This window comes from Centrocercus urophasianus, unplaced genomic scaffold, assembly GCF_019232065.1.
Source record: "Centrocercus urophasianus isolate 14NV4802_14NV808 unplaced genomic scaffold, USGS_Curo_1.0 seq_23, whole genome shotgun sequence".
In the NCBI taxonomy this organism is placed as follows: Eukaryota; Metazoa; Chordata; class Aves; order Galliformes; family Phasianidae; genus Centrocercus; species Centrocercus urophasianus.
This window is the reverse complement of record NW_024884789.1, coordinates 16739869-16756518: the sequence shown is the minus strand read 5'-3', so window position 1 is coordinate 16756518 and position 16650 is coordinate 16739869. Positions and strand designations below refer to the sequence as shown.

Sequence of the window (16650 nt, the reverse complement as noted above, 5' to 3'; positions counted from 1 at the left end):
GGCAGCCTGGGCTGCTGGTTGGCGACCTGCACACAGCAGGGGGTTGGAAGTAGGTGATCATTGTGCTCCTTTTCAACCCAGGCCATTCTATGATTCAATACAGTACTGCACATTGCTCACGTTTCAAGGAGCTGCTGCAGATGACCCACAGTATGTAATAAGTGCACAAAACACAGAAAGGTGCAATTTTTTTTGGTTTTAATCCAACAAATGAAGAAGTTCTTGACAATGTAAAATACCATCATATTGCCAGTGTTGTAGAACTGTACATAAAAACAATTATTGTCTGTAGATGTAAAAATAGCGGGTTTTTCCTTTTTGTAATACAGTAAAACACATTATAGGAACCATTTAACAATAAGTAGAAACCTCTTAAACAATTGAGGCATTTAACCTAAGTGTTTCTCCAAACGTATTAAATAAAACACAGTTAATACTCACTCTGAACTTCTTCCCTCTATCTTCTCTGCTCTCCTCCCTAATTAAACTGATTAGAAAAAATAGTAGTCTCATTTTCTGTTTTGAATTCCTTCACAACCATTTAGATTCTCCATTTATTTGAAGTGTAGTCACACAGCCCTGCACAATGCAGTACTATACCTTAACTAATTTCCTTCCCATTGCTATGTAATTTTGGAATAAGTATTTAAGATTAATTTTGAAGGCGGGAAGAGGCCTAAGGATGTCTGCAGGAAGGCAATTGAATTCTGAGTGCCAAGTATTTACACAAATGTTATTCTATTGTAATTACAGCACAAAACTTCCAACAAAGCTGAAAAGTGAGTGCATTCAACAAAGGCTCCCAATGAAAGGAAGGGAAGAAAAACAGATTACAAAATAAATAATCTAAAGTTCTTCGTGGTAGAAACGTTCGTCGTGAAGCTGCCTGCCGTAATCGGTGGCTTCGCTGTTAAGAAACAAATCCTGGTTCTTAAGGATTTCTGCCTCAGAAAGCTTTTTATCATCATTCAGATCCATTTCTTCAATCAGGTGAAGAGCCTAGAAATAAATGGAACAGCGTGCACTGAGTTCATAGATACGAGCATTTATAAACCTGTCTTTCCTCAGTTTGTCTCCCTTTGCTCTTTTTGTTCAGAGGCAAAGTCTGAAATCTCTAAGCTCACTGTCAATTCACCGAGCCCAGGAGCTCAGTTAGAGAACAGCTGTCACACTGCTCCTGGGCATTCGACCACAGGTAGGCAGCTGCAGGAGGAAGTGCTGGGTGTGCAGGAGCTCAGCTAGGATCTGCTGAGCATCCTCTTTCACAGGTGTGTGCCAGCTCTCTCTCAGTCACGTTTTTGCCCCATGTCTGACTAGATACACCTCTTTTTCAGCTCTGTTTCAGCTCTAGGCACTGTTGCTTTCAACTCACTCTGTCTGCTGTGCTGTTTTTCATGTCTTGATCCTAAGGAGACTCACTTCTCCATCATCTGTACATACGTATTTAAAATAAAAAAAGGGTAGGGTAGAGATTTTCATCTAGATCTCCTGTACATATGACTTGCAAGAACAGCTGTGTAACTGTAATCTATGGTTAATATTTAGCTGGAAAGTATTTGATGTCTACTATGAAAGAGGTCTAATAGCTTCAACAACGGATGATATACGCCATCCGCGTGTAGAAACATCAACTCTGGATAGCAATAAGCTTTCCCTCATTTCCTGAAAGCAAAAGCTTGCTTTTTGGGAGAAAAAAAAAGTCCAGCAGAACTTTAAATCACAATAATGTCAAATGAAACTGCATGTTAAAACAGTTTTCAGTTTTTTGCTTGCTTTTGTGTTATAGAAGGAGGGAAATTCAGCAGTAAAACAAGAAATGCAGAGCATTTTAGTTATATCATATTCACAAGAATTTCATAGCTCAAAGCTAACAAGCTAGTACAGCAGATCTAAGGCAACTGTTAGTTCTGAGTAGTGGAGGAACTCCTAGTCTGAAATGGGCTTTGGTTTTACTTGCTAACCATCTATAAACACAGTCATTTAGAGTATCCTTCCATTTCTACTTTTCCTGATCAGTTTGGCTCCATATAGAATCACAGAATCACCGAGGTTGGAAAAGATCTCCCAGATCACCCAGTCCAACCATCCACCTCTACACCACGTCCCTCAGTACAACATCTGAACACTTCTTGAACACGGCCAGGGTCCTTCCACTGCAGTTGCTCCATCCCTGGAGGTGCCCAAGGCCCTGGATGGGCCCTGGCAGCATGAGCTGTGGGGCAGGCAGCCTGCAGCAGAAGGGGCTGGGGAGCCACAAAGGTCCCTTCCCAACTAACCATTCGATGAGATTGAGGGGTTGGACTCGATGATCTCTGGAGGTCCCTTCCAACCCCTACAATTCTGTGATTCTATGAAATTGAGTATACAGTGTTTTCTTTTTTTCTGTTATTTAGCTACCTGATTTCTCAAGCCAGTTTGAAATGCCAAAACCAAACGGTAATATTCATAACCAGCAGTTTATGGCTTAAGACAAGGCTACCTTCTGTTTAGGATAGGTGACTTTGTTAGCCCTTACATTAACTGGAGAAAAAAACCCAGCACGTTAGAGAAACAATCAAACGAGGCAGGGGAGACCTTACTGCTCTCTATAACTACCTGAATGGAGGTTGCAGTGAGCTGGGGGTCAGCCTCTCCTCTCGTGTAACAGTGATAGAATAGAGGGAATGGCTTCAAGCTGCGCCAGGGGAGATTTAGGCTGGATGTTAGGAAATACTGCTTTTCTGAAAGAGTGGACAGGCACTGGAATGGGTGCCCAGGGAGGTGGTGGAGTCACCGACCCTGGAGGTGCTCAAGGAACAACTGGATTTTGTTGAGGAACAAGCTTTAGTGAGAACTGTTGCTGATAGGTGGATGGGTGAACTGGGTGATCTTGAAGGTCAACTTTGGTGATTCTGTGAGATACATCACAGCCTTCCTTGCAGTCCCCCTCACGGGTGAGATGCCGAAACAAGTCAGCACACAAGCTTACAGACCCACATTGACAAAAATAGTGCTCGTGCAATTTCACAGCGTAGCTTCCTGCAAAGCGAGGTACGTGAGCAGCCAGCACTGCCTGCTGAGTTGGTTTTTCTGTAATCAGCAGAACTAAAATAGAAGGAGGTGGGACATCAGTAAATGAGCATGTCCCAACCCAGTTCAATGCTGTTCAGTACAAAGCACCTCCTGACTGTAGTCATTTTGGAGGTACAGGAGGACCTGGCTGTTGTTTCTGCCATTTAGAACACCAAAATCTTTCTGTGCAAAGGACCAGCACAAATTAAGATAAAAAGTCTGCAGCAGAAGGGCAGACACCCTCTCTACTGCAGTCAGTAACTATGAAGTCTATTCACTAGAAGAGGCTGGCTGGGAACACTCAGGGCTTCTACTGCCTGCTACAAGCAAAACAGATGATTAAAATGAGAATCCACTTAAACCTATTATGGTATTCTACTGCTGATTAAACCCTTTTAATTATATTACGAAAGTTTGCATTACAGCCTCTCGAAACATACAATACTTCTATTTTCTTATATAAATACAAGATTTTATATAAATTTTGTACTAATTATGGCAATTTAACAAGTTAGAAGAATGATCAATTTTTGTTTTCAAAATTATGCTGCATATAACAGCTTCTTTTATTTGTGTACTTCATTAGTTTTACCTCTGATAACTTCAAAATGACTGTTTTAAATACTGAGTTCTTAAGTCAAACCAGGTAAACTATTTGAACACGTAGAATTTGTAAATTTGTTCATTTACAAACATTATACAATCGATAGGAACTTCACATTTGCCTTATCCAGTGCAGGGATCAACACTCTTTGCCAAACTGGAAAAACAGGTTCAAAGAATCTATGCAAAGATCTACTAAGCATTCTTTCTCAACTACTAAGGTACTGTAAACTTGAATTTATCCATCACTTTGATGTACCACTACCTTGTGATACCTTCAGAATACTACTGCACTAAATAAATTCCAAGCAGTAATTACTGAACCAGTCAAAATGCCCACCTCCTCTTGTGCAATCCCCTGGTTATTGGGCACTATCCAGGATAACAGCTCTTGAGGGTTGAGTTTCCCATCATTATCCTTGTCGTAGTCATTCACAAATCGATCCTTCTCAACAAGTATCCATTCTGGATCTTCCTTGGCAGCTAGTGAGAAACACTTGTTAAGTTTAAATCCTCTATTTTCCTTGAAATCAATGCGTTCACCTCTTCTACTAGGCAAAACAAGTGAACTTAGTCTCATAAGACATAACATAAAAGTGATTTCACTAAACAAGACAAACCTTACAGACCAGTCCCAGTATAGTTAATAAATGCATCTGCCTACACATAAGCTCTCCCCAACTTGTACAGATTCATAATTTAAAGCTAAAGTGACATTGAGACAGTAAAACTGCAGCTGAACCAGCCTATATCACGGACATTAAAGTCATACATTACATCAACTGAGCTGCCTAGCATCTCCACAGTCACCCAAATTGAGAGCAGAGAAAGCACACTACATAGAGAACTTACTGGGAGATCCAACAAGTCTAGGAAAAAGTGAAAGTGGCTGACAGAGAAATTTTACATTATTTGCTTTGACTGGGTTAAGATTACTCTCTTCTTCTTGTAGAGCAACCAAATCACAAATGCTGTGCTAACAGCATCACACGACAGCACTGTGGGCAGCACAGCTGTCCTCAGACATCGGTCAGCTCAGCACACAACGGATGGAGGAAAACAGGAAAAGGCTTTAAATCAACAAGTGCCCCAAAAACAGGTAGAGAACTGGCGTTGTGCAGAGCATATGATGACAAAACTTGTAAGGCTACACCACGTTTATACCACGTTTTGAATAACATTCTGTTGCCCTGCATTTACATCCAGAGAGGTTCATCTGTGACAGCCAGCAAAGGGGCAAAGATCTTAATTAGTGCAGGCCCATCAGACCTGGGACAATGCTGCAAGCTTTCAAAATAGTTCCCTTGTTTTTTTTCCCTAAAATACTTGGAATGTATTCAAAACAGCTCGAATTACTTCTTTTCTTTATTTGTATTTATTTATTTGTATTCCTGTTTCATATTTACCCCATGAGCTTACACCACATCCTGAAACCTAGCCAGTTGTTTTAAACTTGTCTCAAACTCTTCCAAGAAATTAAGAAGCTGTTCATCAAACTGACCACTCATCACTGATGAGCACTGTGCACAAGTGCTCCTAAACACCATGGAAGTGAAGAGGTGGTCACCTGGAGGAAAGCTGAACAAGTGTCTACATTATAGCTGGGTCTGAAGCCTTGATTTCAAAATAATAATGGCAGTGTGATTGTATCTTCTCTGTTACTGCAAGGACCCAAGCACTGATTTCACTCCTTTCTAACAATTTTAGAGATTCAGGCTTGGAAAAGTTTTTTTCAAGTCAGAGCATGAAAAAGATTAAAAAAGCAACCAACCAACCAACCCAAACAAACAAAAATAACACAGGAAAACCACCACTTCAGAATTAGGATTCTTTAGGTCCATGCATTCTTCCCCATCTAGTTGCTCATCTTTTTGAAACCAGAGGAGGTTTTTGACATATCTTGTCAGAAGCCAAAGACAGAATATAAATATTTATCTATTAACAGCACACCTAGAGAAAAGCAGTCATAAACTCCACACCAGAAACAGCTAACCTTACATTCATGCCAGCTGGCTTCCCAGATGCATTCAGTTAGCAGAACTGCAGTTGATTTTAGCTACCTACCTAGTGATGAGAATTTTATGCTTAAGTCTTTGGGAGAAGAAGTAACCTACGAGGAAACAGTGGGCTGCAAACAAACTTCTGCTGAATACTCACAAAACAGGCTAAAATAATGCCTGGCTATGCACAGTACAGGAAATTGAGCTACTCTGAAAGACAGGGTAATGTTACTCAGAGCCTGCAGGTGGAGGTACTAACAGCTGGAAACAAAGATGCATACAATTCATCCCATTCAAAAAGCTTTTGTTCAACCCCACCCCTTTTCCTTACTTGGGTCTCTTCTGTAATCACCAAGGAATTCTTCCAGGCTCACAAATCCATCACCATCTTTATCGTGTTCTTCTAAAGCCTCCTCAGTGACAAAGTCCTTTTGCATACATGCAAACAAAAAGAAAAACACCAATTGATCAGTCTTGCAATCAAGAGAAAAAGCAATCAATCATTTAAGTGCTATAATGAAGCCTTGAAACTAAAGAGACAGTCATTTTGAATCTGCTTCTCTGTTCTATAAGACCAGTGCAAATAATTGGTTCTGTGCAACAAAACAGGTCATTCTTAGTTCAGGATATTAAATGTGCAGGGTGTGGATTGAGCTGGAATCCTTCAACATAATTCAAAACAATTCCACTAGCTAAAACCATTAATTTGCACAAATCTGTATTACCTCGTTTCTCTTTTCTTTTTTCCTTCAATATATTTGCTTTTTTGCAGTACTGAAGTGTTTGAAGGTGCTGGAAAAAATGTTTATTCTCTTAGTGCTTTGTTTCCCAGTGAGGTCAGCATGCCTGTTCTTGTAGTTGCTCTTGTTTGTTCACAATCAAGGGTTATGCCAACACAAACTGAAGCTGTGTTTGCAAGGAGCTCCTCCTGGCTTGAAGCTGTGCAGCACTGGACAGGCAGAGCTGAAGGAGCAGCAAAGCACCAACGTGCTTCTAAGTGGGGTCAGCTGTGGGCACGGGCTGGAACGACACCAGCAGTCACAGCAGTGATGAAACGTGTGATCAGCACCAAAGTGCACTGTTTCCCTTGGATCAAGGTATGAATGTCTGGCACCTGTGCTTTTCCTGCACCAAAAAAGGTTTATTTTAAGCTCCTCTAACTTTACTTTTTAACTCTGAACTGGGCCTGAAACTTCTTCAAGCTGAAATATTACTGATCTATTTCTAACTTAGCAGTTTTAGAGATAGCCACGTCAGACTAACTCCTAAAGTTTGGGACGTTGTGCAGTACCAGTTCTTGAAATAGATCTTCAAGAGAAATGCTGAGCTGCTGCTGCTGAACTCCAGCACTGAATCCACCTCATCTTTCCCTTGGTCTGGCACAGCAATATGCACAGCTGCTCAAAAAAAAAGCAGCCTCCTGTAGTCCTGGGGCTTCAAAAAGGCATTGCCCCTAAACACGCAGGGCAGTGAAGATTTCCTTGCACATCTTACCATCATATACTCCACTTCTTCAGGATGTTCAAAAGCGATAAATTCATCCACATTTAGATCAGGATCATCATCCCTGTTAGCTTTTTCAAAACGCTTTTTCTCCTTTAAATGAAGCTTAGAAAAGAGATTTAGTTAGAGTGCTTAATGAAAAGGAAAAACATTATAGTAGCTGTCTGTAAACTCATTAGAATATTAATTGTTTCACATTACCTACTTGTATTACAGTGATGTTATATTTCACTAAGAAGAGCGTATCCAAAGCAGTGAGAACTGCACCTTTAATTGAGGGGGTTCTGTTTTAGGAATTTATTAAAATCTTTTTCTTTCCAGTTTTTGACATTTGAAACACGCTCAGCCAAGGCTCCCCAATCATTAAAGAGAGATAATGAGAAGACCTTGCCTTTATATGTTTCCTCTTCTTCAAGTCACCACTTCCCAAACTAACCCAGTGGAGTACAATGACTGTTACAGCAACCATCACAAATTCTAACACTTGCATTTAAGGCCATTGAACTTTCTGAATTCATATCTCATTTACATCAAGGCAGTTCGTGGTTCTTGAAACAGCATATATATAAACTGAATTTTCTGAAGCCATTTTAAGTGCTGAAGGATGAGACAGACTGTACAAGACTGTTGCCCATGCCATCAACTTATTTCAAAGCTAAGATATTTCTCAAAACCACAGTAAGTTTTAGCACGCCCCCTTAAAATAAACACTACCCACCATAAACAGGCAAATCACTATTTCTGAATGCCTCACACCTCCTTTTTCTGTACTCTAAATGTGCAAAGACTTCCTTCTTTCTGCTTGTGTCGTTCCATACACTCTCTTCAGACAAAATAAAGACCCAAATCAGGGATAATAAATCCCTGGTCAAAATGTGTGTGTTGCGAGCTGTGAAAATCTTGGAATCTCATGAGTAAGTGTACTGTGCTCCCAGTGTCACTTTGATCTGGAGAAGGCAGTGGCCACCAAGCTGCAGATCACAAGTACTTTCAAAGTAACCATTTTATGTCATACTTTTTAGTTTCCATCCTATTTATTGACTTTTTTTTTTCCTCACAGTTAGGCGAATCTGATTCCTAAAGAGCAGATTTAACAAACTTTAAGAGCATGCCTAGTCTGCATAACAATTAATTGAATTTTTAAAGGAAAGCTGACCTTAACTGAGAGTTAAATAGAATCACAGAATTGTAGGGCTTGGAAGGGACCTCTGGAAATTGTCCAGTCCAAGCCCTTGCTAAAGCAGGCTCCCTAGAGTGGGTTACACAGGAAAGCAACCAGGTAGGTTTTGAATATCTCCAGAGAAGGGGAGTCCACCACCTCTGGGCAGCCTGTGCCACTGCTCTGTCACTCTCAAAGTAAAGAATATCTTTCTTACAAGTGTATGGGACTTCCTGAGTTCCAATTCATGCCCATTGCCCTTTCTCCTGTTGCTGGGCACCACCAAAAAGAGCCTGGCCCCATCCGCTTGACTCCTGCCCATCACATATTGATAAGCACTGATAAAACACCCCCTAGCCCTTCCTTTGTCAGGCTGAACCCCTTGGCCTTTCCTCCCTAGGGAGATGTTCCAAGCCCCCAGCCATCCCTGTGGCTCTCCATTGGACACCCTCCAGCAGTTCTCTGCCTGCCTTGATCTGGGAAGCCCAGAACTGGACACGGTGTTCCAGATGTGGCCTCAATTGGGCAGAACAGAGGGGAGGATCACCTCCCTCGACCTGCTGGCCGTGCTCTTTTTAATGTACCCCAGGATACCACTGGCCTTTTTGGCCACAAGGGCACACTGCTGGCTCGTGGGCAACCTGCTGGCCTTCAGAATACCCACGTTCTGTAAGTACAAAAGTGGGTTAATATTCTTCATAGTTGAGTCTTGTGATGACTGTGGCTATTTGAAACAGGCATCCAAAAAATACATGTATATAGTTGGGCAATTATCGAAGGCAATTACCATAGCTAAGACAATGAAAATCAAAATCCACCAGACACCTGACTAATGATCAAAGAAATCATGTGATGAAGAGAAGGACCAAATATGAACAAGGGCATATTGACAAAAATCAGAGACCAAGTGACTTGCAAACATGAATTTCAAAGGAATATAATCAGTCGTTCCACTCCATCACTGACAATGGCAGTAAGAAGGCACCATTTCAACTTGGGACTTTATGTCTCCCCAGATGACCACTTAATAGCCTTGCTTTAGTAAATGTACCTTGACTAGTGGCTTTTCCTAAAGGTTTAAACCCTTTGCAGGGCATTGAGGGCATAGAGTTAAGTCAAGAGGTTGCTGTTTGGAGCCAGGCTCTGGGCTATGAAAGAGCGTGGGGCTTCCTGGTATGGTAAACTGGGCCAGTTTCCCTGGGAGGTGATGTTAAGCTTGCACTTTAAAAGCTGCAAAATCAACTTCAGCTACTGATGGAAAAAGTCTGTTTCCAGGGCTTTTTTGAGAAGTGACAAACAAGTCTGCCACCTTCTGGTGAATTCATACGTTTACTTGATGTCAGTTCTAAATCAGGAATTGTCCAATTTTCCATTGTAACTGCAGCACAATCTCTAATTTTCAAAAGTACAGCCAAAGACAGCTGGCTGATACACGATGCAGATGCAATGCTGATGATTTTGCTTTTGCCACTATCAGTAGAAGTCAGCAAGCAGGAAAACCTTGCCAGCAATCACCACAAAATACAGCATAAGTAAGTAACCAGGACTTCTATCTCAGCACAGTACAATGGCAACATTTCAAACACAGGGTCAATATTTTGGTGGGAAGTTCCATTCAAAATCTTGAATCTTGTTTTATTTTAAAGCTATGTGACTAAGTGACCTCCAGAGCTTTACAGTTTGCTTTCACTGTATAAAATCTGTTGCTTACTGTCTATTTCAACTTCATTTCTGTCAACAGTATATGCATAGCTACTGCTTTAATAAAAGTAGCCACCAAAAACTGAGGCCAGGCTAGCCTACAGACTCACTCATTCGCTCTGAGGAAACATATACATGTACTTACAAAAGCATAACTTAAACAAGTTTTGCTACCAAAGACTCTTGGTGAATTCCCTCCCTGCCTCTCTTGCCACTTTCCTGGTCATTCTTAAGTATTTATTTGCATGTATGAGTTTAATCTGTAACTTCTATTGTTTATTCATCAGTTTTATCTACCAGGGTTGCATTTTGATGGATCAAAAGGCCCAAATTGCTACTGCTTTCCCTCTGGCTCTCTAGCAGACAGAAAAGTTGAAAAGCATATGCAGTATAAATACCCCAGAGTATGCACTTCAGAAATGAATGACCAGTGGATAAAAGAGTGCAGTGAGGAGGTAAGGAAGTACAAGGCTTCCTTTGACTCCAACATGTGCTCCTGGCCCAAGCTATAGGCAGGACACTGGTTAGGCTACAGACCTCATTTAACAGGGTGCCATCCTGTTTTAAGCAGTTTGCTGGTGACTCTGCTCTGTGTAGGCTGATGCTCCACTCAGCTGGCAAAATATATTCACGAGGCACAATTTCGTTCTGTGTTCTGCTGGTAGCAGGTTTAATACTCCATTACTTTCCTTTAATTACTCCCCTATCTCAGAATAATGAAAGTGTTAAAACATGTGCCAGCTGCTACAGTTCCTCTACCCATCTTGTTCCATCACAATAAACAAATATTGTTTCCTTTTGCCAGCAGCTTTCAGAAACTGATGCTAAAACATTTTACCTGTCGAAATGATTCTTCTTCTTGATCCTCCAGGACAGTATTCTCATCAAAATCAATTACACGATCATACATTTGTAAGTTGTACTCCTTCCAAGACACCAATCCATCACCATTTTTGTCATAGTCGTGGAAGTGTTGCTTAGCTTCTTGCGTAACGTAGTGTTTAAATGACTGCTGTATCCAGGAGCTCAGCTCATCTGTGAAAAACCATTAGAATGAACAAAAAATCAGAATAACCTATCTTACAAAACATGCAAAGATAACGCAGGTCTACCTGGTCTGGAATGCACTTTACAGTTCAGATGCAAGGCAAGAGACTGGTGAAAACAAAACAACCTGCTTCCTCTGGGCTATGCCTTTTTTTGAGTTAACTGAGTGAGAGAACAGATCACAGCTACCCCTTTCAGCTTCTTCTGTAGGACTGTTTCCCTGCTGATACCCACAGAGGCCAATGACATGGTTACTTCACATTGGATTATGCTGGTGCTGCCAGAGAAAGTTTGATGCACCCATCTGACACACACGGGAAGCGGCAGCAAGAAATGATTTGAGAGTGCACGCATCACTAAAACTTATCCTATAAGGAAGGTTCTTTGTTTTCAACCGAGCAAGTGCCCTGACTTCAGGCTCACTGGGCCTGAACAACACGGTCCTGCCCCTTTTGATGGTTGCTGGAGTTAGGTCAGCTTGACCCAAAAACATGAACAAGGATTTTTCTCTTACTAGGAGCTGGAATCAAACCTTACATATTTTGGGAACACTTTGAAGCTACTTGATTTTATAGAAACGTGGCTAAAACAAGTTAAGCTTAGCATACAGATAGTTTCACACTAATACATTCAAGTTCTTGATTGTATGAAGATTGGAAGAAGGTATTTTCTTGGTCTCAAGCAGCTATTTTCAGGTGCCCAGAAGGAGATGGCTGGAGTGTATTACTGTGTCCTCCCATGTTGGAGTGCCAATACATCTTTATTAGGTTTATTTAAGCATCTTCGTACAGCAACAAGAGATTTTTCAACTATATTCTGCATACTAAATGTGTGGCACCAAAGGAAACAACTTTGTAAAAGATTGTCTGAATTGATTAAACACAGGGAGGCACAGACGCCAAGTGCACAAAACCACCGCTGCCTACAAGACCTAACGGAGAAACTGCAATGCAATTTATCACAGACGGCGGCATTACTGATAGGGCAGGTAGTTATTTCCCAGCTTTAAGCACCGAGTCCAGTGCCGTTCATCAGACATACTGCTGATTATTGAATCATGGAATACCCCATGTTGGAAGGGACCCATAAGGTCATCAGGTCAAAGCTCCTGGGCTTACATCTTCTCTGTCTGCCTGCAAACGAAGTGTGCCGATAAGCAGAAAGATCTCAAGGAGTGCCTAATGCTGGGAACAGCTGGGAAAGCTCCATCCCCCTGTGCTTCTCGGTGTAAAAAGGCATTCCCCTGGGACTTCGGGAAGGGAGGGGAAAGCAAGTTTTCATCAGCCTCAGCACCAGGTGCCATGCATTTCATCAGGGCAGCGTACTGACGGCACTGATACACTTCACAACATCAGAGCCCTTCCTGCTGCGCGTGACGGAGACCAGCAGCCCCAGGTCTCCTTTCGGAAGGCATCTGCGCGATGCTGCCCTCATCTCACGCCATGGCTTCTCCCCGCAGCGAGGCGCTTTGCTGCCCCGCGCTACGGCGGTGTCACAGCGCGGCTCTGGGTTCGGATCTGTGCCAGCCGCTCTCGGTGCGGAGTCGTGCCGTGTACAAAAGCCACGTTCTGCCATCTGTGGCACGTTCCGGCACGACGTCTCTCTCGGGACATTCTTTTTAGCGGACGATCCCCGGAGGAGCCGCCGCCGCTCCCAGGCCCCGCGATGCGCACAAAGCCCGGACCCGCCCGGTCGCTCCGCCGTTACCCTTGCTGAGCAGGCCGTCGTTATCCGCGTCGATCCTCCGCACGATGGCCTTCAGCCGCCTCTGCTGCTCTTCCGGGCTGAGCCGCGCGTACTCCTCCGCCTCCTCCTGCGGGAGAGGAACCGCGCATCAAAACCGCCTCCCGGATCGCTCGGTTCGACCCCCGGCCCCGCCGCCCACCTGCCCTCCTAGCAACGCCTCCCGGTCGTAATCTGCTCGGTGCTGCCCGTACGCCGCGTCCAGCGTCGCCAGGACCGCGGCCAGGCCCAGCGCCAGCAGCGGCCGCCGCCGCATCGCGCCGCCGAGGAGGGGAGCGCGCTGAGGGGCGGGGAAAGGAAAAGGGAAAGGGGCGCGGCGGGGGTCCGCAACGCCGCCTGCGCGCGGCTCGGGCCGGCAGGACCGCGTGCTCCCCCTCGTGTCCGGCGCTTCCGTTGTGCCGTGCCGGGAGTCCGGGAGTCCGCTTCGGATGGCGGGGGATTTCAGGCGTCTGTGGCTGGAATGGAGCGTCTCGCTACAGCAGAGCAGAGCAGAGCCGTGCCGTGCCGTGCGGGACGGGGCTCCCAAACAGCGCTGCCGAGCGAGCGGGCGAGGTGCGGCGGTACGGCTGAACGGAGACGTGGGGGAAAAACGGGCTGCAAAGAGAGCGGGGCTTCGTCTGCCGCCCGGGAGAGCCGAAAACGTGCCCGGTCATGCGCCCGCACAGGTCCGGTTCATCACCGGTAGTGGTTAATTGAGGTTTGCCTAGGGCTGCCGTTGGGTTTGATGCTTCTCCCTGAGAGAAGAGTGTGTTTCTGTCACAAGTCCCGGCACAGATCGCCCTGCGGCGTTTCAGGCTATGCAGACACGGCAGACCTATTTTTGTGTCAGTGTCCGAAGGACGAGGAACGATCCCCGCACCCGCTCTCGTTCCGAGGCAGCACGGAGCCGCCCGCCCAGCCTTTCACCGCACGGAACGGGGCGCCGCGCCCCGCAACGCGCCTCAGGGCTCAGCAGCGCCCCCCGGCGGCGGGCGGTGCGGCAGGTGCACGAACGGCGGCTAGAGCGCGCCGCGGGTGGGCAAGGTGAGGGCAATGCCTTCACCGGTGCGGGCGGCGCATGCGCGACTGGGGGGGGGGGGCGGGCGCGGTGCGCAGCGGCAGGCGGACGGGCGCTGGCGGCGGGATGCGATGACATCACCGCGGCGGGACGCGCGCGGGCGGGACGGAGCGGCGCGACGGAGAGCGTGAGTGCCCCTCGGCGCGGGGGAGGGGCGCGGCGGCGGCGGGCGGCGCGGGGCGCTGTGGCGAGGCAAGATGGCGGCGGGCCAGCCCTCCCCTCACGCCCCGCGGCGCCGGGCCCCGGGCGCTGCTCATAGCCGCCGAGCCGGGCCCGCGGCCTGCCCCGGCGGCCGAGTGCTGAGCGGGGCCGGGAGCTTGGTTGCCGTGGCAACCGGGAAGCCCGTGCCGGGTGTCAGTCAGCCCGTTCCGCGTTCCGTCCGGGCTGCGAGGCTCCCCGGCGTTGTGCGCCCGGCTGTGTGTGAGGCGGCTCTGAGTGCTGCCGGCTGCTTCAGCCCTGAAACCACGCGTTTCGTTTTACTCCTGCGTGGCTGCAGTAACGCTGAAAGATTTCGGTGAACCTATAAATATTTAACCCCACGTATTTCTCCGCTTTTGGCTGCGGGTCCCCAGTCCAGTACTTGATGAAAAACGTGTATTTTATTATAGCTGTCTTCTGCATGAACCCGTTTGGGTTTTTTTAGTGACCTAACTAATTATCCCACAGAGATTTTCAGCACCTCTGATTGGTTTTGACGAATTTGCCCGGTACTGTCAGAAGAAACCTTGCTGTTGGTGCCTTCCCCTGTTCCAGAGCAATGTGCTTTGTACCGTTTGCTGCTGTAATACGTGTCAAAATGCGCTCCTTTGGGTGAACTTTGCTCGTTGTACACTCATCATTGGAGCACCTCCCTGTGAGGACAGGCTGAGAGCTGGGCTGTGCAGCACCAAGGGGAGAAGGCTGTGGGGAAAGCTGAGAGCAGCCTTCAGTGCCTGTAGGAGCTGGGTTGTGAGAAGGAAGGATATGGACACCAGCAGGATCGGTTGTGGCAGCACAAGGGGAAATGGTTTCAAACTAGAAGAGGGGTGATTCAGATTGTATGTTAGGAAGAAGTTTTGTACACTAAGGGCTGCCCAGAGAGGCAGTGGTGCCGCGTCCCTGCAGACAGCAAGGTCAGGCTGGGGGCTCTGATGTGCTGTGTGTGTCCCTGTGCACTGCAGGGGTTGCACTGATGGCCTTTAAGGGTCTCTTCCACTTTTAGGTTGTTTGTTTTTGTTTTTTTTCTATAGTGTCAGCCTCTTCTGATTTTCTTCTTGAGCTGCTTTTAATGTGGAGCCAATTAAGCACTTTACAAATATAACTGTCCTGTGAGAACATTACCACGTTCATCAGATGTCCTTGTCATAAATGTTGCTGGGAAGCTAAAACTGACTGTGTTTGTTTTGACGCAGGTATGAAAGCTCAATGGGGTCGTCCAAAAATGCAATGAATGAGCCTGCTGATGCAGAAGAAGGCTATAACGTGATGGTAGGTTCAGATACTGTAACACTGTACTGAGGTTTTTCCTGCTGCAAGAAACTTTTTATTTGCATTGGGATTCGTTAATGAGTATTCATTTGCACCTTCTCTGGAAACTGATTCTATCAATACCATTATGTGAATTCTTGAAAATGCTGAAATAACTTCTGCTTTCCCTTTGTTACTTCTTTACACATCCCATGAGAGTTCTACACTGTAAATGGAATAAAGAAATGAATCCTGTTAAAAAATATACTCGAGTCCTCTGGTTTCCCTGGAGTGTTCCAAAATTAGGACTCTCCTGCTCATTGTCATGCATGCCGTCCTCCCTCTCACGCTTGCCCCCCATACATGTGAGCTTGTTAGCCATGGACTGTGATGTGAGCAGTGGGGCAGAAAACCTCGAAACAGAAGAGATGCAAAAACCTTTGTACTGTGAAATTGTGGGTTTTGATACCTGCATTAAAGGACTGCTGTACAATGGAGTATTGCAATCATGAATGTTTTCTTTTCGTTAGAACTTCTAAGGGAAAAATGCTGTTCAGACCAAATTCTGTTTCAATTAAAACAAAACTACAAGTTCCAAAGTTCCCAACTTTTGTTTGGAAATTGTCCCAGTGTATTTTAGTGCAGGATTGTTTTGGTCTGCACAGATAAGTGTAAAGAACAGCTGTGGTGTTACAGAGGGTCCTGGGTGCAACACGAGAAATTCTGGGTATGTGGTAGAAGGAGGTGGCTCTGCTTTTGGGAGCAGACATTTGTGGATTGGATTAGGCCTGTGGAAGCCTGCTGTTCTGTGCCTATGGAAAGAGTGCTAATTTCTGTGTGATGTTATGACATATTTGCTGTGATTATATCCTTAGTAATGAAAAGATAACATATTGCAAAGAAATAAAACCCATTTGTCATTTTGATACATTTAAACGGGATTAGCATCATCTATAGTATACAAATAATCTTACTGAGCATGGAAAATGACTTCATTGAAGTGTATCTGCTCTTGGGCACTGTATCTCAACGAAAGATAGGAACCAGTTGAAGACAATCTTGAAGAGAAACCCCTCAACACTCAGATTCAGTGAATATGTAATCTGTGATGTGGAAAATCTGAGAAAGAAGACTGAAGGGTGTTCAGCTTGGAAAATGAGAGGGCCAATGGAGTATGAAATGAAGTGGAATGCCAGCATTAAAAAAAAAAATGGGAAAAAGAATTCAATTGGGTTTTCAAAGCCCTCTGTGTATAGCAGGAGTGAGCAGGCTCGTGTTGTAGGAAAGCTGTGGTTCAGTGTTGCATGGATTGTGCAGAGTGAATGTTGTCTGGATTGAGA

General features: G+C 45.1%; 2 protein-coding genes across 6 annotated transcripts in view; one reads left to right on the top strand and one right to left on the bottom strand.

Moving 5' to 3' along the window:
• Positions 1-16650, top strand: part of SCAPER (S-phase cyclin A associated protein in the ER) — a 161336-nt gene that overhangs the window by 3788 nt on the left and 140898 nt on the right. For 2 of the 4 annotated variants that reach the window (XM_042824624.1, XM_042824623.1), the window contains exons 1-2: positions 13914-13991; positions 15256-15331. In XM_042824624.1, the coding sequence (XP_042680558.1) occupies positions 13936-13991; positions 15256-15331 (132 nt within the window). In that variant the 5' untranslated portion in view covers positions 13914-13935. Of the gene's footprint in view, positions 1-13453; positions 13473-13913; positions 13992-15255; positions 15332-16650 lie in introns of those variants that run through there. The other 2 variants (XM_042824621.1, XM_042824622.1) reach the window with 2 other exon arrangements.
• RCN2 (reticulocalbin 2) lies at positions 182-13063 on the bottom strand. Of its 2 annotated transcripts, none has more exons than XM_042824626.1 (7): positions 12950-13063; positions 12772-12877; positions 10856-11052; positions 7149-7262; positions 5986-6082; positions 3995-4137; positions 182-999 (listed from the first exon to the last, which is right to left on the bottom strand). In XM_042824626.1, exons 1-7 carry the CDS (start codon positions 13061-13063, stop codon positions 847-849), a joined length of 924 nt encoding a protein of 307 aa, XP_042680560.1. In that variant the 3' UTR covers positions 182-846. The 2 variants fall into 2 exon arrangements, with proteins under 2 accessions (XP_042680560.1, XP_042680562.1); XM_042824628.1 differs by having other exon boundaries at positions 7149-7250.